General features: G+C 49.7%; 2 protein-coding genes across 4 annotated transcripts; one reads left to right on the top strand and one right to left on the bottom strand.

Moving 5' to 3' along the window:
- Positions 1–770: 770 nt before the first annotated feature.
- On the bottom strand, positions 771–18,113 carry DLST (dihydrolipoamide S-succinyltransferase). Of its 3 annotated transcripts, none has more exons than XM_027637760.1 (15): positions 18,022–18,113; positions 13,582–13,615; positions 12,269–12,317; positions 11,200–11,255; positions 10,764–10,838; positions 10,313–10,368; positions 9,502–9,613; positions 8,779–8,940; positions 8,409–8,494; positions 7,641–7,738; positions 5,712–5,842; positions 5,073–5,146; positions 4,130–4,213; positions 3,429–3,596; positions 771–2,959 (listed from the first exon to the last, which is right to left on the bottom strand). In XM_027637760.1, the coding sequence occupies exons 1-15, from the start codon at positions 18,088–18,090 to the stop codon at positions 2,825–2,827; spliced, it is 1,389 nt and encodes a 462-aa protein (XP_027493561.1). In that variant the 5' UTR covers positions 18,091–18,113; the 3' UTR covers positions 771–2,824. The 3 variants fall into 3 exon arrangements, with proteins under 3 accessions (XP_027493561.1, XP_027493560.1, XP_027493562.1); XM_027637759.1 differs by lacking the exon at positions 18,022–18,113 and adding an exon at positions 17,344–17,552; XM_027637761.1 differs by lacking the exon at positions 18,022–18,113 and adding an exon at positions 17,388–17,550.
- Positions 18,114–22,287: 4,174 nt separating this feature from the next.
- On the top strand, positions 22,288–25,555 carry PROX2 (prospero homeobox 2). The gene is made up of 4 exons (XM_027637956.1): positions 22,288–23,685; positions 24,346–24,453; positions 24,894–25,088; positions 25,190–25,555. Exons 1-4 carry the CDS (start codon positions 22,288–22,290, stop codon positions 25,373–25,375), a joined length of 1,887 nt encoding a protein of 628 aa, XP_027493757.1. The 3' UTR covers positions 25,376–25,555.
- The last annotated feature ends 527 nt before the right edge of the window (positions 25,556–26,082 follow it).

The following is a 26,082-nucleotide window of genomic DNA, read 5'->3' on the forward strand; positions in this document are numbered from 1 at the left end:
AAGCCAGCACAGATGGAAGGAGGCCAAGTGTACATACATTCAAGATGGAACAAAAAGTAGTGTGAACACCGGTGTCTGCTAACAGCCCAAAGCAGAGACTGCTGTGCTCAGTTGTGCAACTCAAAGCCACTCAAAGGCTCAAGGACAAGCTTGCAATGGCAGCAGTGTAGTTCTGGCCCTCCTCTCCCAGCACTCCCTCACACTGTACACTTATCCCAGATAGTAAGGAATTACTGGCACCAGTGAAACTTCTCTGTGGCTAGCTGGTTCCAGCTCCTGCTTGCCATCAGCAGTAACACCTTGCTGGCTGAGCCTGGCTCTTGGGAAGCAGCAGGAATGCTTGTCCACCAGAGGGAAGCAGAGTCTGGGAGAAACTCATCTGCACCAGCAAAGGTAGGAACACCTTAAAGGCTGTGACAAAATGGGAGGACTAAGCAGGGAATGACCACTGATGCCACAAGCAGGCCAGAGAGCAGGAGCAGCTGAGCCTTGGCAGCCTGCACTGTCCAAACCGTCCAGCTACAGGCTTGTACCCTCGTCTACCAGCCTCCTAGTCCTGTGATTCAGGGGAGGTTCAGGATGAAGGACCCTGTGGCCAAAGTCACAGCATGGCTTCCTGCAACTCAGTGCCATGGGTGTCACCCAGGAGGGTCAAAAGAAAGGAAGCTTCAAGCATGACCCTCTACAGTGAGCCCTGACTGGGCTGGTTAAATAAAGCAGTTTGCTAGGCTGCCTCATTTTAAAAGCTTGACTGTACATTCACTCCTTAGTTAGTTCAAAGGCCTCATTTATTGCAGCTCCAGGCAGAATACAGGCATTGCCCTTCCCCAGGCTCACAGGCCCTCCATATCCTAAACCAGCAAGGAGGGCTTGGAGCTAGCAGCATTTTTAAGTCAGAACCTTCTCTTTCACTCATGTGCAAGAACAACTAGACCCTTTGCCCTTCCAGAACAGGGAAGGGGTTTTTCCTCTCCTTCTAACCTTCTACCTCAGCCAGGGTCAGGGAGAGGAAAGCTGACTCCACACACTGGTTTATCCCTAGCTGCCAAGAAAACGCAGGCACAAACTGCTCTCCCTTTAGTCAGCCTACCAGCTGTGAGTGCTATTGTTTTCTGTTAGAAGGGGCTGCCCTCTTCACCCATAGCTGGGAAGGGCAAACCATTCTCTGAAGTTGATGTCAGAGCTGGGAAAACCCTGCCATGATCCAGGAATGATTTTTTATTGTTCCAACAAGGACAGTTCCTTGGGGAAACACTCAGCACCACAGCCAGCTTCTGCTTTACAGTTCTTTGAGCTCCTTTGAGGCTTTGAGCCTCCTTTCTCCTTCTGCAACTCCCAACAGCCTTTTCCCCACTTGCATGATTTACAACTCTCCCCTGCTGTAGGCAGTGAAAACCCAACCTGGCTCCACACCTGTACTTTATGAGCCTGTCCCAGGTCTCCCTCTTGGTCATCATGCCCTTTAGCAAACAGTGGGAATTCCACACCATATGTAACAATTCTGTTGTTAGACCAAGAAAAGGATGATTTCCAGCCCTGAAAACCTCATCTTTGCCGGGAAGAGCCAATTCTTTGGCAGGGAGTTAAAGGACAGTAGAGTTCACAGGCAGAGAAGCCTCAATTTAGTACCACCACTGGTGGGCCCAGCTCCCATTGCCTGTTTTCTTTCACCACCAGGTAACAGGCTTCTTACACTACACAAGGGATGCTGCTGATTACTGAGTCCTTGCCCAGGAGCCGCTCCCTCAAACACACCCCACCTTGCAGTCATTGCCCACTTTTATTTCATTTAAAATCCGCTGTGTTAAATATTTTAGTTACAAGTTCTGTGTAGGGGGTAAGAGTAATAGACTCTGCAGGCACTAGCAACCCCCTCACCCCTCAATACATGTGTGCGCTATCAGATTAAGGACTGACCCCTCCCCCCAAAACCAGCACCCATGGGCTGGGATATACATTACAGTGAAAGGCCTGGCCCCCCCCAGCTGTGTCTGCTGGAAGCAGGCCAAGCCCCTGCACGCAGGAAGCCAGCAGTCAGATCCACCACCAGTGAGCTGTGATTCAAGGAGAGTTGCTGGGGGCTCGTTTTCACCCCCATGTCAGGCCTGTAATGGTGAAAGGGTTGTCCCCAGGAACAGTGCTACCTCCACAGAGGTCACGGGCGCTGCCACAGTGACCAGGCTGGTGAGAGACAAACAATCTCCAAGGGAAAGTAGGGGAGCTGCCACCACCACGTTACTGTCTGTGGAGGGAGTGTAACTAGGGCGCTGCCAGAAGCATGACACCTACCTCAAGCCTTGCTCTGGTCAAAACCTCTGCTGCAAGGAGCCTGGGGGTCCCCCAGACTGCCCTTGCAAGGCAGGTGAGTGTGAAATATTTTCAAGCAAAAGATGGACAGGACAGTAGCCTTTCCTTTCCTCTCCCTCCCAGGAACCTTAGTGCTAGGCAATAAAGCTGAACCTGTCATGGAGGGGCGGGGAAAGTACCCTAGCACAGTAGCAGCAAGCAGTTTCCAGTGGTATTGGACAAGCTAGAGGTGAGATTTTGGTGCTGTGAGGGGAGAGGATGCTGTACAGATATCTCTGGAAAGGCAGTGCCATTCAGTGGTTGGCCCACTGCATGGCAGTTCTTGAGAGATACTAAACCTTCATTAAACAGAATAGGAAAGGAGGTAGGAGCTATCCCTGTAATTCCCTCTGGGACAGCTCTAATCACAGCGGAGGGAGAGAGACTGGAATGACCCTTGCCAGTTCCTGAATGCCCTGCATTGTCCCTGCTGGTGCTGTGGCCTGTCCTGGGTGGGTTGTGTGGGGGTGTGACTGCTCTACAGGTCGAGCAGCAGCACGCGGGGATCCTCCACCGCTGCCTTGATCTTGCGCAGGAAGGTCACTGCCTCTCTGCCGTCGATCAGCCGGTGATCGTACGTCAGCGCCACATACATCATAGGCCGCACCTCGATCTGAGAGGCAGGAATAAGACAAGGATTAGTGAGCTCAGCCCTACTGCCTGCATGATCCCCTCCTGTGAATTCAGGGAAGACCCTGAATCCAGGGCTCAAGCCCTCCTGGATTTATACTGCCTGGCAGGATTACCTAGTCACTCACTCACCCAGGCTTGGTCCATGTCACACACAGGACTAGGTCCCTTTGTGGAGCTGTTCCCTATCACAAAGGCTACAACCTCCTCCTCTCTGCACCTAACCAGATTATGTCCAGTTCTACCCCTCATAGATAGGACAAGGCCCCCTGCACACCTAAGGCAAGTACAAGGGACAGCAGAGCTGCCCTACACCCATTAGTCTCTGCTTCTCCTTCACAGTAAAGCCTTTTAGAAGTTGACAACAATCCCTTAGAAAATATGGACTATGGTCCTCAACTCACTGACCCCTTCCCTCTGTTCACTAAAACCTGCAGTGCAGGTCCACCTACCTTGCCTCCCACAGCCACAGGCCTGTCAACGATGGCATGCATGCCTAAGATGGCAGACTGGGGTGGGTTAATGATAGGTGTCCCAAAGAGTGACCCAAAAACCCCTCCATTGCTGATTGTGAAAGTGCCACCATCCATGTCTTCAATGGCCAGTTCGTTCTTCCGTGCCTAGAAGAAAAAGTGAGGTCTCAGAAAGCCACACAGATCACAGAGAGCAAAGGAAAGTGTTTGGACGTTCACTCTCTCCATAAATACTGATTGCAAGAGCTTCGCTTATTGATCTATTTAGCTGAAACACAGCACAAATTAGTTGAACATCTGTCTTTAGAGCTGAACATTTAGTGGCTTTAGGGAAGGATTCTCTCGCCTTTGCTTTCAAGTCCTGTTTTTGCAGGAAACAAGACACAGGGACTTCTATCCCAGGGCAGTTAAGCCTTGGCCTCTAAAGACAAAGGTGAAGACACACCATGCCACTAATGCATAATTTGTGGTCTTCTGAAAGGACAACAAGTAGATAGGGCTGTCCTGGAAGGCACAGGCACAGCTACAGATGTAACTGGATCACTCCCCACATGCAACTCAGTATCTTAGAGGTCCGAGATGACAACACAGAGAGACCAAATCAATTCATGCTTATCCAGCACTCCCAATTCCTCCCATGCCTCCCAACCCTCTTCAGGAAAACCTCCAACTTTCCTTACCTTCTCCCCCAGCTCGTAGATAGCGCGTTCTATGTCAGCAAAGTTCATGTTTTCTACATTCCTAACCACAGGGACCACCAGACCCTGTGGAGAACCAAACTGCATGAACAGCAAATTCACGGCAGCGACACACAGATAGCTATTATGGGGCAGGAGCCTGGCTGCAGACCCATAGAGATCCTGCCTTTCCCTCAGTGCACAGCAGGTGGTGGGAAGAGCTGCCTTGCACCCTGGCAGCCTGACGGGAAACCTGGCATGACACACACCAAGGGCTGACCCCATAAAGGATATCTTTGTCTTCATTAGCCTGTCTCATAAAATCAACCAGGTCTGTCTGGATCCAGCTCCACATTCATAAAAGCAGGTGAGGCACTGGACAGATTTCAGCTGCCACCTCTTATCTCTGTGAGAAGAGTGGAGTCCCTTTATGCTGGGCCTCCCCTAGGCTTTGGGAGCAGTGACAGAACTTCAGTCCTGGTCCAAACTCTGCCTCACAACAGAATCTTCTAATCAAGAAGGTCATTCACTAATTAACATCTGTATCTCCATTCCATACTCTCCCTGGAGAGGAACATTTCTGTGCAACAGCACAGCAGTGTTAGCCAAAGGACATGACATGCAAAGCTTTTACTATCTATGCTATACCCTCATGGATCCATGACAAAAAAGGGTTTCCCTAACTTAGCCCTACTCATTAACAACTGAGATCTGTATTGACCCTGTTACCACATCTCCTAGTAAGGAGGTAGAACACTCTTGGTCCACCATCTTCTCTCAAAAGCTATCTCAGCAGTCCACAATGTATTAGATGTCTCATTTACGCAACCAGTGTCATCACTTAATTTCTGCTGCAGCACAGTGCAAAGCTGAGTTTGCTCAAAGTATATGACAATCCCAGACCAAAGGCTGCAGGAAGCAGAGACAAAGGAACCAAGGTACCTACCCGAGGAGTTGCTACAGCAACACTGATGTCCACATAGTCCCTGTACACAATCTCTTTGGTCGTGTCATCAATCACTAGAAAGAGAAAAAAGTTGGGCTACACATTCAGTATCCAAGATCAAGGGTTCAACAGGCCAGAAGCAGCCACAAAATCATAACAACTTGCTCATGCCTAGCTTAGATGTAATTCCAGAGAAGAATAAGCCCTTGCTGCACCTGTGGGAGAAGCACCAGGATAGACAGAGGAAACCCAGTCCACATAGGTCAGCCCTCAGTTATTTTCCCTTGGCTATTCCGCTCCTCTAGATTTCAGCAAGCGCCTCTGACACTCCCCAGGAACTGCACTGTGCCTACAGCAGCTACATGTACACCAACCAGCAGGCTCTGCTCTCTGCGGACTGTGTACACATGGCCCCAGCCCCACTCCTGGCCACCCCTTCCTAACAGAGCCCCCCTTGGCAAGCTGTCCTCTATCTACTTGAAATCAGCTGCAGCATGCAGGACTGTCCCCCTTTTTCCTGTGTGTTTGACTTGCTTGTCCAAGCTATTAGTCCTGCCATGGACTTGGCCATCTGCCTTCCCCAACTCCGTCACATTCACTGGTGAGACATGCAACTCACCAGCAAGGGTCACCACTCACCTGCATTCACAACAGGCTGGTCCTGCAGAGCAAAAGCTGCAGCTTTCACAAAAGCTGACATGAAACCTAGCTTCAGGTTGTGCTTTTTCAGGAAGGTATCCTTGTGTACAGCTCTCATCTCTCGGATGTTGCTGCAAAATGCATGATAATGCTGGTAAGCAGGGAGTCCAAGAAAACACTGTTCCCTCACTCTGTAATAGATTTCAGTGCCAGCCCCAGGGACTGCAAACCTGCACCACCAAGTGGGAAACCACCACTCTGCTGGAAAACCCTTTGAATGTCATAGGTACTGAACATGGGTCTAAAGCTCCTGCCAAAGGATCAACATGACAAGGTTAATCTGCATGGCTCACACTGCCAGGCACAGAAACATGATGGGGCATGGCACATTTCCTGCTTAGGCTTGATGTTGCCACTGATTCTCCAGGTACCAGTGCTCATACCCATGTGGCATCACAGACAGCAACTGTGGCAGGTGTGGCTGGGCTGACACAGAAGGGTGAAAAAACAGGAAATGCCAAAAGCAAAAAAGATGCACAAAGGAAAAGACCTCAATCATTCTGAAAGTCCAGTACCATCCAGCACAACACCACTTCTGTATCTAACTCTCTGAGTTGACTCTGGGAGTTCAGTGAATATGAAAGAAATCTTCCCTGGTGCTATGGTAGTAGGTGCCAGCCCAATCACAGCTCTCAATCAGACTAATCACGTTTTCCCACTGTGTCTATTTATCAAAATTGAGGCCATTTACAAAAAGTCAACCAAGCTGTGGCTACAAGCTCTGCCTATTCCAGGCTAACACCAGACGCTGTGGAATTGCATGGTCCATCTCTCCCCTCTTCAGACACCTTGAGTCTTTGAAAAGACAGTTTCAGCAAGGAACATGGTTCTCCATGGTTTAGAGTGTTTGTTTTCCTGCGCCTAACCTTGTTTAGAGCTAGGATTACTGCCCAAAGACATTAGTGCCTCCCAAGACACAACTGCATGACTGCAGCAATGAGGAGGTGATTTGCTATGAAACTGTCTTATTATGGCCTCCTCCTTTCAGACACTGACCCCCATGGGAAGCAGGAGGCCCCAGCACAGGTCCTCACAAGTCAACCTCTCAGCAATCTATCCAAACTAGATTACGAGATGCAATGAGAGCCCTATGCTGGCGTAAAGTGACACCTCAATGAGCCTCTGAGAGGAGATAAAGCTGCAGCACTTCCCTCTAATCAAGACTATTTTGCCAGCCTTATTGTTCTGAGACCCAAATATTTACATGTTTTGTCTTAAGGAGCAGAATAGGATTACACAAGGCAATTTGATTTGGGCACAATTTCCCCTTAATGCACTGTAACACAAGCTGCCCACCCTTCAGAGCCATTAGTGCGTTCGGTCCACGCAAGCACTTGAGTCAGGAGACCCCCACCTGCTTGGAGGGGATGGGGAAGGATGCTAGTTTGTCTTTGGAAAGCTGTACCATCTGAGCAGAGACCTCGGACCGATGCAATGCTCACCTGAAAGGCTGATGAACCCTGGAGAACCACCTCACTGGGAATTAAATACCTCCAAAAGCAATAACCTGGCGGGGTGGCAGAAAGCAGATGCTACATCTTGCTGTCTTTTAACAGCCATTACACAAATAATACTAGTCCTTCCTGGTCTTCTGCTTAATATTTACCAGTGCCCCACCAACAAGCACACAGAAGAGGAAGCAGATTACCCCTTTTACAAGCAGCAGATGACTCCTGAGGAATGATAGGAAGATAAGTACCCCTCATACTGCAACACTAACATGGCCCCAAAGAAGCTGTGCAGACTGTGGTACACACCCAGGAGAGAGGTTCCAAAAGACATGTTGTCACTCTCTGAAGAGAATCAGCAAGGTTTTGACTGCCTTCATCTGTTTCTACTCATAAAGGGAAAAAAAGGTCTGCTCCTCACCTCATATCGATCTCATTGAAAGTGGTCAGCATGGCACAAGTATTCTGAGCCTCTTTCAGCCGCTGAGCAATACGCTGGCGCATCCTATTCATTTTCACCTGAAAATTAAAAAGGTATAAGCAGAAGCTGCCTCAAGTTCATCCAAGGGGTAAAATACACAAGAAACTCAAAAGGTCCTTCCCTTGCCATCTGGCTGACTATTAATAGATGCCTAGGACCAAGGTTTTCACTCCAGGTCTCCCTGAGGAGCATGATGGGCTGAGGAGTTGATTTCTCCGCTCAGCTCAACACACAGTTCACTTGAAAAGCAGCGCTGAAATGCATCACTGTATTCTGCATTCCTTGGGACCTCCAAGCATGCCTAGCTTTCCAGCATGTGGCTAATGTGAGAAGAGCAAGACTGCTAAAAAGCAGGTTGCTCAGCCATGTTCTCTTAAGAATGCACAAGGCAGCTGCAGCAGCCTCAGCCCTTTGCTGAGGGCTTGTGGACAGACCAAGCAGATCACATCAAGTCCTTCTGTCCTCAGTCAGCAGAGCTCAAGACAACACTTTTGCCTAGAAAAGACCTGTGTTGGATTGGTCCTGGCTCTTCCTCCACCCCACCTGTAAGTGGTTCCTCATGCAGAGAATTTCCCCATCTGTCACACTCCCGCTGAGCTGGGTGTGTACAGGTAGATATGAACACATCCGGAAAGCTCAAGGCTTATGCCAGAACAGATTATCACCCAGCAACAGAAGCACTGGCAAGATCCCATTCCCACAGCTTACCCTATGCTCTGATCTGACACCTTTGGTGGGTGCTGCCTCCCCAAGAGGGGCTGCCGCTGGGGCTGCAGCCGGCTTCACCGCAGACACTGAGGGGAAAAGAAAACATCAGTCATAAAGGGAAGCCACGTCGAAAAGCTGTGAGGTAGAAAGCACGTTCGAGCTCCTTGCTCAAGCAACGCAGCGCAGGAGCAGCCTTGCACTGGGCTTGGACAGTTCCATGAGCATAGTTGAGCTCTCCATACTGGAGCATGTAGGGGAATAATGCGGGAGGCCTTCGCCATAAATGCCAGACTGTTTGCAGTCTTTAATCTTACATGCTCTCCACAAAGAAGAGAGGCTTGAGAACAGGAACGATCAGCTGTTGCCTCACCTGGTTTGCTGTCAATGGGCTGAGTCGACACAGGCGGCACTGGTGGCATTGTTGTGGGAATTGGTGCTGCAGGAGGGGGAGGGGGAGGAGCAGCCGCAGCTACAGGTTCAGGGGCTGAAGGAGGAGGAGGGGCTGCTGCTGGTTTAGCCTTGGCAGGAGCAGCTGAAAAACAAGGAAGAACCACGGTAAATGCAACAGCTTCCAGTGCCAGGGATCTGAGAGTCCAACCAACCTGACAAAAGTTAACCCTCCAGCAGAGCCAACCTGACAAAAGTTAACCCTCCAGCAGAGCCAATCTGATAAAAGTTAACCCTCCAGCAGAGTGCCTTTATGTTCTCAGCACTACTGAACTGACAGGAGTCACCACAAGAGAAAATCATGGTGAAAGAGTTTTACGCATCAACACTCTTGATCTCCTCACTGTCCAGGAGACTGGATGCTACAGAGAAGAGGGCAGAGAAGGGAGTTTTATTAGGGGAATTCTCAACTAGTTTTAGCTTAGAGCTCAGTCTCCTCCTGAGGGAACAGAAGTTCCCCCCTCAGAAGAATAGAATTATGCTTTTCTAATGGACAACAGAATAGGAGAATTTTCTTCCAGCTACAGAGGCAGACAGAGGAATTATTTAACCTCTCTCGGGATCCCTCTAAATGCTTTCCTTTCATCTTCAGAAAAAGACTGGTGGAAACAGGAAGGCCTGTGCAAGTTACACACGCCTGACTTACCTCCAGTTTTCCTGAGTTTGAACAGAGGTGTCCCTCCTTCCACTTTGCCACCATCGGGTACCAGAAGGGCTTCAATCACACCAGCTGCTGGGGCTGGAACTTGCACTGATGTCTGAAAAAAGAAAAATCAGTGAAATTCCCCCAAACATTGGATGGACAACAAGTGCCCAAGAGAAGATGCCAATATCTGCAGATATGCATTGTAACTTGGCACAGAGAGCAGCTATGTCTCACACCATTTGCACCAGTTTTCACACCCTCCACCAAGATTTTGTGCCAATGAAATTTTAGGAGATGCTGGCAGTGCAACATATAGCCTGATCTCCAGGGTACAGTCAAGAACCGACCTGCTGCCAGAATCTTCCTGACAGCAACACTGAAAGCAGAACTTGGCAGAGAATTTAGCAAGAACTTCAAAGCTTAACAGTCCTTTAAGGGGTGGGTAAATTTAAAGCCTAAATTTAAAACAATTTGAAGACAACCTATGGCTTGCAGATTTCTTCTTTGTTTAAACACAAACAGGTTTCAAAGCTTAGAGCACTCTTGGAATTGGAAGGAGAAGTGGAAATGCACCTCCAACAAACATCAGCACCACTGATAATTAATCAAATGTATGAGTAAGGAAGAATTATTAAAGAATTCTCACTCAAGGAACAGCCAGCTTTCATAGTTGATGAGAAAAGCTTTTCTCCATAAAGGGAGCAGGAGACACAGTCAAGGCCTGCAGGCTGTAGGAGCTCTTAGCAGGAGAGGAACCATACAGGGTATCTGCTACAGAACTAGAAAAAGTTTTGGTCCAGAAAACTCCTACCTTGTCTGTTTCAATCTCACACACCACTTCATCTTCCGCCACTGTGTCTCCAACAGCTGAATGATAGATATGAAGACCACTGTGAGGAGGGAGGTGTGCTCTGGCCTCCCCTCTTTACCCACAGCAGTCTCCCACACTAACCCAGAATTTTTTCACCTCAGCTCTCCACAACTTCTAAAGAAAAGACTAGCTCAAACAATCAATCCACTGCACAGTTAAGAGTCTGATTCCAGTTTAGACATCTCCCTTCACCCAACATCACCCATGACTAGGGGTGACAAGGCAGTAACTGCAATCCTTATCCCTTAGGAGAACTGCAATTAACTGCCTCATTTGTCACAGACTGAAAGGCACGCAGCAGGCTGTCAGCCAGTGAACTACAATGCATCCCTGAGCTGTCCAACGCAGCAGCAATGGTGCTGAGAATTTCAGGGAAGAGGCAAGTGCTTACCTTTCTCCCACCTAACATCTCCTTCTGTGACTGACTCTGCAAAGGCTGGTGTGTTCACTGTAACCACGTCATCCCCTGTGAGAGAGACAGATAGATCTGAATGCATTCAGAGCTCAAAACTTATGGCATTGCTTCGTTCTTGTCATCACAATTCTGCTAAAGGGGGTAGGTCATCAGACATCAATTGCTGGCCTTCTCTTTGCTTCAACACTGATTAACATTTAAACAGCAGAGAAATTTCCATTTGACTGAAAGTCACACTGTGACAGGAATGTCAGATAAAATCCTTAGGGCCCCAGGGATATAAACCCTCAGCTGTCCATGCAGGCAGAACAGCAGTGAGCCATGACCAAGGATGGAAGGTAGCTTCAGCTGTTGTCAAGACAGCAAGAGGTACCAAAAGAAGCATACTGCTAACTCCTGACTTTTTACTTACTACGTACTGCAGTGGTTCTGAAGTACCGGACAGTGAAGACACTGGAGCTATTTACTCTGCAGAAAGAGAGAAAGGTATGAAAACAGAAGTATGTTCCTATGCAGGATGCTAGCACCAAGCTTAAGTAAAGAATTTACATTTGCTTAACTGATGTGAAAGGCTGCTTGTCTGTTTCGATATATCTTTTCTAAGGGACTCCTACTTACTGCTCAAGCTGCAACAATCCAGTAAGAAAGGAAACATCACATCCTACCATCACTAGTGCTCTCAGAAACTCAGTAAGAACTGACACGCATGGAATTTTAATTTAGGCAGACAACTCAACAGAACTCCTGTGATTTAAACACTGATTAAAGGGTGACCAGACAGCCCACCCTATGTCCAAGACTAGTGCAGTTACCATTTTTTTACCTCCAGATTAGGACTGTCATCTCTACAGAAGCTGTTAGATTGCTCAAAAAAAAAAAAAAAAAGTACCATAAATTGCCTATGGCAACACATCCGAGAGACAGATATTTCTCTCCACCATGTTTCTTCACAGGGAGCTGGAAATTCCAAGCATTCCAAAGCATGATTTTTATATCTACTGACATCACAGTTGGAAAGCTGAAACAAACATGCTTTAGCATTTCCTCTAGCACAGGCTACTTCATACAAACAGACCAGTACTTCAGGCTTTTATGCATGTGCTCTTATGATTATTTACCCAAATACATTTTTACAAGACCACCTTAGCAATGCAAACCCTGTCATAGGAACAACAGCTTTGTAAATGACCCCATTTCTCCTGACAGAAAACCTATTAGAAGACCATCACAGAACAAACAACACCTCTAGTCACCAGTTTCCTGATTCCTGTCCCTTCCCTGCCCTTGGTATCTGGTTTCAAAGCTTCTTTTCAGTTCCTGACCTGCAAAACCTAGATTTTGTTAGGGCTATCTCCACGCTCCTAAGATGTGCAAAAGGATTTCATGACAGCCAACGACATTCTGTTTCTCAGCCCCCAAATCTTTCCATGGCTAGAGCAACCGAGGTCTCTCCACATTACAGCTTTCCTGGGGATACTTACAGAAGCTTCCTGCTGTTCGTGTAAGCCAATCCCTGGCTCCCAGCCACACCTGTGAATGAGAAAGGAGTTACCCCACAGGAAAGTTATCCAGCCTTTAAATGCCCCTGTCAGGTAAAAGAATGCAGAGGACACCAGTGTCCACCCTGAAAGAAGCCTGGGACTAATAGCCATGCATAGACACCTCAGTGCCATCAAACCTGCCCAGAGCTTGCCAGGAACAGTGGTCTTGTCTTCATCTAGATTTACAGGGATGGGAAAAACAGTTATATCTTGATCTCAAAGCTAATAAGGATAACTTTGAAAAGGGCAAACTAAGCAGCAGCCACCTCACTCAGAAGGAAACCAGGAAACAGTCATGAGGAACACCTCCAGGACTGCTGAGTACAAAGGGCAGGAGCGAAGCAGCCCCCTAAGAGGCACCTCCCAGGAAGCCTCACAGTCGCATGGACAGGCAAGGAGGAAGAAAGAATGAAAAGAGGGTGTAGGGCAGAGTAGCCAGCTACCATCATTCCTCTTCTCTGTCCACCCCCTTTCCAGAGAATTTATTTTCCAAAACTCAAAATAGTATTTGCATAGCTTCTCAGTTTCACATACCCCACTGTTCCCTTCCCACACTGCTCACGTGCCCTGACACTGCAATTTTTATTAGGAACTGAACTCCTGTCCTTTGTCTCTTCTAGGGCACTGGGCAATTTTCCAGACTGATCTTAAAGAGAGTCAGAGTAGTAACTGGAGAATATAATTACCTCAATTACGCAATGCCAGAAGGAAGAACCATTTCCCCATTTGTTTTTTTTTAAGAAAGCAATATAACTTTTACACCATCTCCTACTAAAGAGCTGAACTGGAACTCTAGAAACCAAAAAAGGTAAGCAGATTTAACTGGTTTCTCAAAGTGGAATCAGAAGTGAGTGATGCTATATAAACACAGTACAGCTAGAAGAAACAGAGCTCTAAGGAAAAACAGTTTAGGTACCAAAGTAGAGTTCACAGGTGAACCAGATTTGATATGTCACAATATTCACCTATCATTTCCAAGGGAGTTTATTAGAGGCCTAGGGCTCTGCAACAGCACATGCTTCAAGCACTGCAATGCTTGAAATACTCTGTGCTGTGCTGTTGGAATCTTCACCAGAGCCAAAGGGATCGGGCAGCATGTACATTATGCAAGGGAGGCACTCAGAAACTTAGCTCATTTCACTGTTTCTTCATTACATGACTGATTGAAATAAATCCCAATAAAACCTATTACTAACCTCCATCATCAGCTCTGTTCTTTCTAGGTAGTTTGTAAATAAAAGCATTAGACTCACCAGAGAGAGAGCATCTTGCCAGAGTACAGTTCCCCTGCAAGAGAGAAAAGGATCTATCAGTATTACAAGAAGACAGACCCATCCTAGGAGGACTTCGGTTTTTCCATGAGATCTGAATCAGACACAGGACCCACCATTCCCATGCTCCAGTCTGCAGGCATGCTACTTTCCCACAGTGTGCTAGAGAAGGAGATGGTGAGAGCACCTATACCCTTCTCTTTGCTTTGACTCCTTTGAGGGTGCTTTCTGGTGACAGTGATGTTGAATTTGATGCTTTTGGTTTTCAGCTGTGGCTTCAGCTGTTTTGACCTTCTCATGCACACTTTCCTCTTCAAGAAGGAACAGATTTCTAATAAAATTTGCTATGAATGAGAAGGTCAAGGGTAGCTACTGGATATGACGAAAAAACATCCCATGATGTTTACTACTACAGTCAAAAATGCAGCATCTAGGGTTTTTAAAAATTTGTTCTAAAGCTATGGAGCCTCTGAACTCCAGAAGGCCAGAATTGCCCTCAGTGGTAAAATTTCTACCACTATCAGTAAGACAAGAATTCCACCTTCTTTTGATGTTTCACTGCATACCCACGTAATCATTGACTGCACTCCTAGCTCACCATAACAGTCCTCAAAAGACATTTCAAAGATATTCCAGTTACTTTCCCTATTGTTATTATACATTTCTCTAGCATCAAACCTCAATGTCTGGAGAACCTAAGAATTCATTAAAAGCAACAGGAAAATATCACAGTGACTAAAATAGAGTTGACTGGTTTAGAACAAGTCAGATACTCAAGAGTTCAAAGCACTCTTATCCTTCATCTAAGGTAAAAGTCAGATTTCCTTCACACCTTCAATATCTGAAGTCTGCATATAAGCCCTGATTTCAGCTTCAGCAGAGCAAGCAGGACAGGATATAACTGATCTTAAATATCAGAATAATTTGGGGAGCTGTGTGGTAAGACAACATAGAGACTTAAGCTTGGCACACCATCTACAGGACTGAGTGCTGTAGCATAAAAAAATATATTCAGCGTATAGTTCATATCAAAACTACTAACAGGCCTGGAATTGACCCATTGGCAGTTTAATTATCCAAGCTTATCAATGGATTTGGTTTCTTGGATATTCACACAGAGTCAACTCAATGATAGATGGGCATTTCAAAAGGGTTATGATTAGCTGTGCCGAGGATGCAGGCAGCCAGGCTGACTTGTTCCTAAGGTCCAGCACAGCACCATGCAGCTACCCTGCTTTCTGGTCCACTGCAGAGATCAATGATCCTGGAACAGCAGTCCTGCAAAATCAGCTTCTGTCAGGGCTCACTGGAGCCCCTGCCCCAAGTCTACCTGGGGAGGGAAAGCAGGAAGCACTGTGCAGACTTTGCAGAGTCATCTTGAATGCTACGATGCTTAATCTTGGTGCAGCGCTGGCCCCTGCTAACTCAGATCGGGTTTGTGTAGAGCCAGGCCTAAGCCAAGATCAGTAAGACAAACTTCAACTGAACTCCACTGGGTCAGCTATCTAAAGCGCCACAATCCTCAGCACATATGGTAGTTCCTGTGTTGATCAAATTCTTCCCACTTTCCGGAGTGTCCCAAATAGAATACCATGTGACCTAAGTTCCCCTCTGCCCACTAATGTTTTCTGGGTGCTTTATTAAAAAAGTGGTTAAGGGCATTCCTAGCATGCTAAAAAAATAAATTGTTAAGAAAGGAACAGCCTCAGAATAAAGCAAAACCAGACAATTTTATTTGCTCAGGACCAGTTTACTGTGAAGTTAAAACAAAAAAAAAAGTTCAGAAGGACTGTCCTAAAAACAAATCGCTGTGAGAAAACACATCTGCAGCTCTCTTCCCAAGGCGCCAAGTCTGTGTTTCACAACTGCCGCAAAATGAAGGAAAAAAATCAGTACCACTCTATCCTTCTGTTTTCTAGGTTAAGGAATGAGGGAAAGAGCTTAATGTGAGGAGGAAACCATTAATAAAAAATCCTGAGATTTCTCTGGCTTGTATTCTGCAGAACTGCCGTGTGCCTGCCTTTTAACTACGGTACCTCAGAGATGACATGCAGCTCCAGGAGATGCCTGATAGAGCTGTTCCCTTCCCTTTTTCCATGAAGGAATCACTGTGATTGCATCTGTTCTGGTATCACCTGGCTAAATCTGCCTGCTATTGGAGCTTTTCAGTGCAAATAGAAACATTTTGGTTTTTCTACCTGGCATTAGCACTTTGGGTCATTTTAAAAAGACAGCCTTCGCTTGAAGAAAGAAATCTTAGTCTAATTAGCTAGTGACTCATGTATCAAGTGATTAATTTTTCCCCCTCGTTTCACAAGACTTCTCAGAATTGTTTTTACAACTGCTATTATGCCAAAGTGACCTTGGTACACATCGTTCCAGGTCACACCTTTCAAGGAGCCATCACCTTCCAGTAGGTCACTACACACTGAAATAAATTATGGAATACATCAGCTAAAGCAACAGCCTGTATACCAACAGTGAGATCAAGGACCAGTTCAGGTAAGAACTTTGATGAACAGGACAGTGCAGCTCATTTCAACAGAGGCAAAACAGAAGCCCAGTGCTGGGCAGCTCTGACAACAGGCAGAGCATCAATCACTTCTCCAGCCATGGCTTTTTCAGAGCAAAGCAAATGCAGGTTCGACAAGGATGAGCACAAACCACTGCTGCACACGAAAACCCCACTGCAAAGCCTTCATGCATATCAACACTATTATTATATAGCATGGGGGGCAGATGTCAAGGTGGGATGGAGATAACAATGCTAAGTGGTGAAGGACACTGTTACTAAGACAACAGGCTGAGAACTCCTCCAGCAGAGAGGAGGATCAAACAGGGAAGAAAAAGTTCTTTACAAACACCTTTCCAGATAAACAGGACTTGATTATCAAAGCACCAAATGCAGCTCCTGATCAAACCATTCTTTTTCAGACTAGCTCTTTCCTGGACTTTTTCAGGTCATCCTTCAACGGCTGCCTGCCCCTGCCCTGACTCTTACATGCTACAGGCTATTGATGCACATTCATGATTTCTACTTGATATATGAATTCAGGACCTTTTTCTCTTTTACTAACTGTCAACCCTTCCTCACCCTCACTGACTCTACTCTTCTCCCATTCAACCCTCCATTCCTGAATTTTCTACATGTCTACTGTTCTCACTTTTGCCATCAGAAGTTTGCCAAGTTCTGGCATTTCTTTCTGTTTCTCCAAAGAGCTTGTATTATCCCTGTCTCAAAACTTACTTCCCGTATCACTGCTCAAATGGAAACCAAACTACTACCACTCAACTTTTCCAGTACAACTAACAGGTTAACTAAAAGTATCTCACTTTCCTAGCACTCAGCTAAAACCTCCCGATTTGCCACTTAGTTCTGTTCTGAATACTCCATCTGACTTCTCCCCTTCTCTGTATAATTGCACAGCACCACTGAGAGCCGACAAAGTGTAAATATTGCTAAAATGCCGCTTAAGTTAGCTTGTTTTAAACTGCACTATAATCAATTTGTATCTACATATATGTATAACAAACTATACTATACAGTTAGCTATAAGTTGTTTATAGTGCAGTTTTACATGTTTATAAACACAAACCTATTTGTCAAGCCCAAAGACAAGCATTTACCACAGAGCAACCCTATGGGGAACCATAACATAGTTAATCAGCTGTCAACACTTGCTCGCCTACATTTTATACAATGGCTAAAATCAAGTCCCATGCTCTAAGGCTCCAGCTGGTCACCTGGAAGAGAAGTGGTATTTTTCCTCCTGTAGGTGTGCACGTACGTGTGTGCACAGAAGGCTGTGCATGTTTGCTATTTAAACGGAAGATGTGCCCAGGAGTCATCGAACAGCAGGACCCAGCTGGCCAAGGGCAGCCCCAGGGTTGAGCTGCCATCGGGCTCTGCCACCCGCGGTGCCGCCAGCGCAGGTCACCGCCGTTTGCCACGGTTCAGTGGCTGCTCTGAAGGCCGAGCACAGAAATCAAAAACCAAACCAGACACGGGTTCGTTGCCGTTCCTGCCCCGGGCGGACCCCGCCGGGGGGTCTGTGCCAGCGCAGGCCAGGGGCTGCCAACAGCGGGGCTCCAGACGCTGCAGCCGCCGGTGGGCGAGGGCGGCGGCGATCGGAGGCCCTGCCCGGTGCCGCCGCCCTTCCCGCCAGGCCGGGCCTGGCCGGGCCGGGCGGGGTGGTGTCGGGGCAGAGGCACCCGCTGGGAAGGGACAGCGTGGCGCCCACCGCGGCCGTTGCAGGGGCAGCCCTGCCGCCCCTCCCCGTGCCCCGCCGGGCCGTGCCCCGGAGCGGTGGCGCCGGGCAGCAGGGGACGCGTCCCGGTGTCCTTGGCGCCGCCGACCTCGCCCGCCCAGCCGCCGCCCTCCCTCGCTGCTCCGCTCCCCGAGGCGCTGCCCGCGGGCCGTACCTGTCGCAGGGCGCGCAGCGAGCGGCCCAGCGCGCGGCCGAGGCAGCGGGACCGCCAGAGCGGCACCATCGCGGCGGCGGCGGCGGCGGCGGCGGCGGCGGGAGGGGCCGCAGGGCGGACACCGGAACCAGGCCCCGCGCGGCACGGAAGCGCGCGGGGCCGCACCAACCGCCGCAGGACGGGGGGAGCGCGGTCGGAGGGGCGGAACCATCGCGGGAGGGGCGGGGGCAGAGGGAGAAGAGGACTCAGGGACAGGGACAGGGTGGGGGTGTAATAGTAATATTCCTACGTATCACCAGATATGTAATAATAATATACATATATAATAGGTATGTATTGCATATATACCTATAAACACATACATTTGTGCATATACTATTATTACATGTCATAATATATGTACTTGTAATAATAAATATGATAAATACGTAATGATAAATAATCCTCTGTATTACCAAAGAGTGCCGTTTCATGACACACTTCATTGAACCAGCTTCGGATTGCTGGAGGGCAGCTGTACCAGTGTTTTTCCTGCTCACCGTGGCAATCCATGGGGCTCATGTCGAATGACATTGCCGCAAGCGTCAACCACTGGGATGTTGCATGGTTAGAAATGGGCAATGAAGTCATCTCCCTGTGGCAAGCTGGCAAATGAGTCGACTAGTAAGCCCTGTTCCTCAGATGTGGTCTGTATGCCGAAAATATTTGAGAATCCCCCAGCTAGTTTCTGTTTTCTGCCTGCTTCCAGGCGGGGAACCACTGGTGGGAGAAAACCCAATGAACCTATTTGCAGAACCTGAGAATTAGCCTGGGATAGCTATAAACAGCTGTCTTGCAGTCAGGCATCTCTCAAGGAGCCAAGTCTGGGTTATGCACATGTCCTTAATTTATCCATTGCTTAATAATATATGAATGGTGAACTGCAACCTTCAAAATATGGGATCATTTCCAAAGGAAAGAATTTGAATAAAAATCAACAGGGGATAGTCCCTGAGGCTTTGAGGATGTGCTGACTGCTTTAATAAAAGGCAACTGAACCAGAAGGGCTCTCTGCCAGGGATTTCTCTGTGATCTGTTTTTTGACCACCTGATGTCAACTGCTTTTAACCACAGCCTCCTGTCTATCCAGTGAATACCCTAAACATTGCCATGCTCAGTAAGCATGTGAAGGCAAAGCAGATGAAGTCCCAGGAGTGGCACCTGTGGCTCGGCTTTTGTCCGCCCACCTGCAGCTCCTGCACGAAGTTAAGCGTCTGACAACCACACGTGCCCCTGGGGCAGGTAGTTTGTCCTGGGGCTGGTGTTAGGGCGTGCTCAGCTGGGAGGGATGCCAGCTCTGCGGGCTGTGGCACTGTCTCTAAAGCACCCTGTGACAATGGACCCCGTATCGCTGCTCTTCCTGTGTTGTCCCATTTCCTGGCCATGTCCTTCACTGCAGACCTCCAGTTCAGCCAAAATGCATCTGTGTCCCCATGGTGGGGGAAATGCCTGGGCGCTTTCCATGGGAGATGGGTAGCACCTGGGCTCTGGGCCGGCTCCTTCCTTACCTGTGGCATTGCTTGTCAGTCTGGTGTATTTGCACTGTCTCACCAGCGGTTCACCATCCTGGGTCTGGGATGGGGTTTCCAGGCCAAATTGTAGGGAGGAATTGGTCTTCTGGCTCTCTGCCCACTTGGGCAGCCAGTGGTTCAGCAGCAGCCCTTGCCTGTCTGACTCCAGGGGCTATGAGTGTGGGAAATGGCCGTGGCAGGGAAGGTGGCTGGAGCCTGATGCTGGACCTGACCTCCTGGATGTCCATCTGCATATTCAGAAGTCGTTCCCAGCTGGTTGGCTGCCTCCAGCCTCCCCACTCCCTCTTTAAAGGACCTGAGCGCAGCAGGAGGACGCGCTGGCTCTGCAGCATCCCACGGCCCCTGCCTGCGGGACACTGCAGGACACTGTGGGACACTGCTCCCCGTGCCCCTGGAGCCGAGGTGAGTGGGGCAGAGAGGTGTGAGCTGCAAGGGTTGGGGACTGCCGGCTGAAGACAGGGGGATGTGGCAGCTGGGGAAGGCTCTGGGGGGATTTGCAGTGCTGGAGGGGTGGCACAGCTGTCTTACTGAGGAGCACCTGGGGAGCCCATGTGGGTTGGCTCCAGTCTTGGAGAGGGCACACTTGCCTTCTCTTCTAAGCATCTTCACTTCGTTCCTCAGTCTTTTTCTTCAGGTAAGAGGAGCCTCGGGCGCTTTTTAGTGTTCCAGAAGGTGGCACTGGTGAAGGCTGGTAGTAAGAGTAGGAACAGAAGCACGCATCTGCTAAGTTGGCCAGGAAAGGGCTGCATCAGCATGAGCAGTTTGCTTGGGGCAGCACCTACTGGTCCCTGCAGTGCTGGTGAGGCTGTGAGGGGGAAATGAGGCCACCCACAGCAAGCTGTCACAAGCTGGGACCGCAGGCTCTGCTCCCTCCCTCCCTCCCTCCAGATCTCCAGCAGAAAGATGGTGGTGGTGGAAACCTTAAGCAAGTGGAGGACTCCTTGCTAGCTCTGAGTTGATCTGCTTACAAGGGGTGTATTGCCCCGGGTTCCTGGGGCTGGGAAGCCTCAGCACAGGGGACAAGTAAGCTCCCTGACCTTGCTGTTGAACACACTAGAGGTGAGGAATTGTGAGCAAGTGCCAAAAGGTTTTTCTGTCACAAAACAAGTGAGGTAGCAGGACTGGCTGTCTTGTGCCCATGCCTTTGCAGAAAGGCTTAAGGAGGGATGGAGTCTATGGCTGCAATGTGTGACTTTCCTGGATGCAGCTGGCATGCTAAGTGGCAACTGCAGGCAATGGTGAAGCTTGTTACACCAGGGCCAGGTGTGATCCTGAGAGCTGCCAGCAGCCTGGCCTTGCACTGGCCATTGATAAACTGAGCAGTTTGAAAGCCCTCACAACAGACTGTTAGGAAAATGAAATCCTACTGGTTAAGAGGGGTGGGTAGACAACACAGGAGAGTAACAAGTGGTGTCAGATAACCCAGAAAAGACTTGGTTTGTAAAGACTAGAACTCCAAAAAACGTAGAGCTCTCCTAGACACCTGCCTGGAATACAGGGCTGTTTGAAGAAAGGCAACCTGCTAAAAAACAGTGAGAAGAAATCCATTTTCTACACTGCCTAGAGACTCGCTGTGGAGCAGACAGTCATGGGGACAGGAGACTGATGGTGTTGAAAATGATCAGACATTTCTGGGTATAGCAAAAGAATCTCAGACTTTAAAGATGTCTGGAAAACACACAAGCTGTCCTAATTTAGTGGTGCAAAGCTACTGCTAATTAATGTGGATGAGAAAGAAGTATCCCAGAGGAACAGTTACTGTGTAATTGCCCAGGATACGAGCTTTTACGCCTTCTTTTGAAAAACTGCCTGAGCGAGGAAATGAGGGGGGGGTGTGGATCCCTGAGTGGAGTCAGCATGACAATATTAAGCCTGGGGCTGCTGGCTCAGTAGTTTTTCTCTTCCCTGATAATCCCTATCCCCATTCCTTTTATTCATTGTTTTACCAAGCACTTAGGAACCCTGTGCTGTGTTAGCCTGAACATCTCAGTGAGTCCTGCTCGCAGCAGGTCACATCACACTTTTACCCTCGCTGTGCCCCTTTCCACCAGCCTGGCCCAGCCCCCCAGTGCTGCCACCCATCCCCATGCCCTGGTGGCTCTGCTGGTGGGTGCTAGGGGCTGGCAGAAGCCAGCAGCAACCATGCCCTGGCGTGAATGCCTTCAGCAGGGATGCAGCTGCTGTTCTGTGCTCTGTCAGCACCCAGGAGCACCCAAAACAACCTTTGCCCAGGCATATGTGGCAGAGGGCTCCACCTGGTGCTCACCTCCCTTGTACCTGAGTCCACAAGCCCAGAAGGGAGTTTCCTCAAATGCCTCTGGTGTGGATGCAGCTGGCGGTGTGTTGCCAGGCACATCTGGGGCCCAAACCAGGTAAAATGTACTCTGGGCACAATGAATGCCTGGCTGGTAGGTGGGAGCTGTGGCAGTGCCCAGGGCATTGCTGCTGTGATATGACATCCAACAGCCTGCTCATAGGTTTTGCAGTGCCTGCAGGTTTCTGCCTGGGTCATTCCCTGGTGAAATAGTTTTTGCAAGGGAGCAGTGATGCCACAGAAATCTGTGAGGAAAAATATCTGGCCATGTGCATGGAGAACTGCTGTATGAGGTCCTATTTCTTGCTCTTTCTCCAGTTCCACACTGCTAGCAGGCTGAAACATCTAACACCTGGGAAGCCTGCTAGTCTGACACTGGAAATGATCCCCAACCAACTGAAGGTCAGCTCTCCAGTTTCCAGGCAGGAAGAAGACAAAATGGATGGCAGGACTGGCTTTGAGCAGGACAGAGGCCATGCCACTTCAGGGCATGGCCAGAGTCTGAATTCGGAGCCCTATTTCCAGACTGACTCTCTCTTGCCTTCCTCCAATGCATCCCTCATATCACAGTTCCTCAGCCACCCCATGTTTGGCAGGAGCCTGGATTCCACCATCCTTTTCCCTTCCTCTCAGGCAGTTGCCCTGCCTCAGGACAAGTGTGGTGCATCTCCTGGAGAAGGAGCACAAGCCCTGGCTTTTCCCAGGACCCGTGCCTCGGCTTCCATGCCTTGTGCTGGTGATGGGGACCAGCTCTCCAACCAGCACCTACAAGCCAAGAGGGCCAGGGTGGAGAGCATCATCCAAGGTATAAGCCTCCCACCAACCCCTCAGGCATTTGACACCAGCCTGGAGGCAGCTTTTAGGCATGAGAGGGAGAGAGGCAGTGAGATAACCCCGGAGAACAAAAGGAAGCCGAGGGTGCCCCAGCAGGGCCTGGGGGGGGCTGGACGAGTGGCCCCCATGGGTGGCAGCTCTCATGCCAAGGGCTGCCAGCAGCTGAAGGAGCAGCTCTGCTTTTTAGAGCAGCAGGTGAGGCGGCTTCAGGAAAAGTTCTACCAGGTCTATGACTCTGCAGATGCTGCTCAAACCCAGGAAGATTCCGAGAAAGTGCAGCCACTTCCTGAAAGGCCTAGAGACAGACTGGATAAGGACAGTGCCACTGTCACCAGCAACCCCTGCAAAGCACCTCTCTGGAGGAGCATCCTGGAGGTGTGTGGGCTGGAGGAGGACGAGGACAAATGTGATGCTGGTAGCCTGCCCATGGCAGTGAGGGTCCTCTCGCAGGCACTGAAGCATGAGCTGGCCGGGGTAACGTCCCAGGTGGTAGACTCTGTTCTGAAGACTGTCTGGCCGAAGGCAGCAAGCCACCTCCAGCAGCAGCACAACAGCTGCCTGGTGCTGAGGCCAGATGCCAGGAGAGAGTATTTTACTGGTGGGAAATGCAGAAAGCCACTTGCTAAGCCATCTCCCATGAATGCACCAGGCTCACTGGGCTCAACTCAGGCTAAAATCCTGTCAGGAACTTTGGAAAAGAGCCTGGGCTCTCATGCTGGCTCCTCCAGTTCAAAGGCCATCAGAAAATCCTCTCAGATACCCAGCATGGGTTATTCACTGGGCCCGGTCACCCCTGTCCAGGACAGCCAGCTGTTGAGCCAGTTGTTGGACTATGGCCAGCACAGCCTCTGGGGCACTGACTCTCATGGGAGCCCATCTGCTCTGGAGAGGTGTCCTCCAGAGCCCCTCAGCTTACACTGGGGAACCGTGAAACTGAGGTCATCGGTAGTGAGACAGCAGCAGCACCATCCCCTGCCCCTGAGCCCTGCCAACATGGAGAGTCTGGCACTGCTGCCGGCTGGCAGGGATTGCCACAGCGACCTGCCAGCTGCGATGGATGGAGCACCCTTTGCCTTGACTCAGATATCCTTTAGGGGCAGCTAGAGAGGTCCCTGGAGAATGTGGTCCCCTTGTCCTTTGGAGCCACAGCTTCTCACAGCCCCTGCTGGTCTCTGCAAGGCCAGGGTCCCTGCTGCTCCACAGGGGGCTAAAAGGGTGTGAGCAAGAAAGAGGTCCTAAGCCATGCAGGGGCACTGCTGGTCCTCAGGGTTGGTTAGATGCTGTAGCGTAGCTGTGGGTCAGGAGCTCCCAAGCCTGTTCTTAGGCCATACTAGTGGTCCTGTAATCCTATGCTATGAACAGGTGTCTCATGAAAATCCCCGTTCCCATTAGCCTGTACAGTGCCAGGGGACCATTAGCTTCTTCAGGGATGCTGAAGGCGAAATCCAGTGGCTGCCAGGCCAGAAATGAACCCCCTGTGCCCTGCTGCCAGGTTGTGGGGAGGAGTTGTCATGGGCACTGGGTATGTGTGTGTCAGGGCTGGTGCTCAGGGACACGCTGAGCTGGGGGGCTGCTCCGTGCAGGTTTTCCTTGACCCCAAGGCAGATGCAGGAGGCGCTGACCCCTGGCCACCTGAAGAAGGCCAAGCTGATGTTTTTCTTCACTCGCTACCCCAGCTCCACTCTGCTGAAGACCTACTTCCTTGATGTGCAGGTAAAATGGCAGTACCCTGGGCTGATGCCCCCATGCAGTGTGGCACTTAGCCTGCCTCACTGGGCAACCATGAGGAAGGGGCTACTCTTGTGTTTCCCTGCCTTGCTGGCAGGAGCCACCCATTTCAGCATGGGCTGCCCTGGAGCAGTTGCTCAGGGCTGTGGCAGAACTGGGTTGCCAAGTCTTCACTCTGTGCAATTGAGGTGTTGGGATTAAAGCATATCATGAATGTGTCTTCCCACTTCAGGGCAGCTGAGATCCAAATCTCGGTGGGGAGAGCACTGTGGACACCCCTGTGTCATTGTCCCAGCTGGTGTTCTGGCAGGCCTGAGGCAGGGCTGGGTTTGGGCCAGGCCAGAATTGTGTAGCTGGGTTCGTGGGGGCTCATGTGTAGGGAGGCTCCAAGCTGACATAACTCATCCTCCTTCTCTCCCTGGCAGTTCAGCCGCTGCATCACCTCCCAGCTCATCAAGTGGTTCAGCAACTTCCGTGAGTTTTACTACATCCAGGTGGAGAAGTTTGCCCGACAGGCCCTGCTAGAGGGTGTTGCGGATGCTTGCACCCTCCAGGTCTCCCGTGACTCAGAGCTTTTCCGTGCCCTTAACATGCACTATAACAAGGGGAACGACTTCGAGGTGAGGAGGGGGAGCTGGGGGATAGGGATGGTGGGGTTTGCAGGGGTAAGGAGGAGCCAGGAACATGGTGGTGCCATGGGCTGATGCCCATCTTGCTGCAGGTGCCAGGGCGGTTCCTGGAGGTGGCCAGTCTGACGCTGCAGGAGTTCTTCAGTGCTGTCAGGGCGGGCAAGGACGCCGACCCCTCCTGGAAGAAACCTATTTACAAAATCATTTCTAAACTGGACAGCGACATCCCAGAAGGGTTCAAAGCTGCTGGCTGCTCCCAGGAACTGCTCCGCAGCTGAGTCTCTGTGAAAGCAGCCCCAGGTCCTGTGTGCAGCCATCATTTGTTTAGTACCTCATGGGCACTGTGCACAGCATACGTTATTCAGAGTACTCTCTCTCTGACCTGTAAGACAGCTCCTTGCTTGAGGCCTGTCACTTGCCTCAGGAGCTGGGATTTTTATGCTGTGTTTTCTATTCCCCTGCTCAAAGCCAGTGGGGACCTGCAGAAGGAAGAGACAGAGATGAAGCCATCAGGTTGGAGCCTGGGAAGCTGCCCTCCCTCGACTCTCCCCATGACCTTGGCTGAGCACCTTTCTTCTCTCTTCCAAAGGGCCACAGACCAGAGCAAACAGACCTACTGTTTATAAAGCAGACAGATGTCCTAGTAGTGGGCAGAGTTTTCTTGGCACAGCAGACTGGCGGATGAGCCTGGTCCAACAGCACAACTCGGTTTCTGTCCAGATACAACACGCCAGTGTCCAAAGAAAACAGCTGGTGAATTCCAGCATTTCAAGCACCCCAAGGGGATAGCTGACTCTGTCTGGGAGATGTAAAACCAGTGTTTATTGTAGCTAGCACAAATAACATTCTCCCCTGCCTCTCCTGTGCTGTTTGACAGGACAGGAGTTTGACACCCCTCAAACAGCTATGTATTGTGGCCAAGCAGTTGAGTGTATGCTGGTTGCAGGACTGACTGCTTCCCAGTAGTTATCAGTGATGCTGGAAG

Source organism: Corapipo altera, unplaced genomic scaffold (genome assembly GCF_003945725.1).
Source record: "Corapipo altera isolate COAL_440 unplaced genomic scaffold, ASM394572v1 23, whole genome shotgun sequence".
Classification (NCBI taxonomy): Eukaryota; Metazoa; Chordata; class Aves; order Passeriformes; family Pipridae; genus Corapipo; species Corapipo altera.

What these genes read in the sequence shown, in the direction of transcription:
- PROX2 (XM_027637956.1), top strand. Translation starts at nt 22,288, where the DNA reads ATGATCCCCAACCAACTGAAGGTCAGCTCTCCAGTTTCCAGGCAGGAA. An exon ending in CCGTGAAACTGAGGTCATCG is followed by an intron (nt 23,686 to 24,345) that starts GTAGTGAGACAG and finishes ACCCCAAGGCAG; the next exon opens with ATGCAGGAGGCGCTGACCCC. An exon ending in CCTACTTCCTTGATGTGCAG is followed by an intron (nt 24,454 to 24,893) that starts GTAAAATGGCAG and finishes TCTCCCTGGCAG; the next exon opens with TTCAGCCGCTGCATCACCTC.
- DLST (XM_027637759.1), bottom strand. Translation starts at nt 17,499, where the DNA reads ATGGCAGCTCAACCCTGGGGCTGCCCTTGGCCAGCTGGGTCCTGCTGT. An exon ending in GGCAAGATGCTCTCTCTCTG is followed by an intron (nt 12,318 to 13,581) that starts GTGAGTCTAATG and finishes TCTCATTCACAG; the next exon opens with GTGTGGCTGGGAGCCAGGGA. An exon ending in TCTACGAGCTGGGGGAGAAG is followed by an intron (nt 3,597 to 4,129) that starts GTAAGGAAAGTT and finishes TTTTTCTTCTAG; the next exon opens with GCACGGAAGAACGAACTGGC.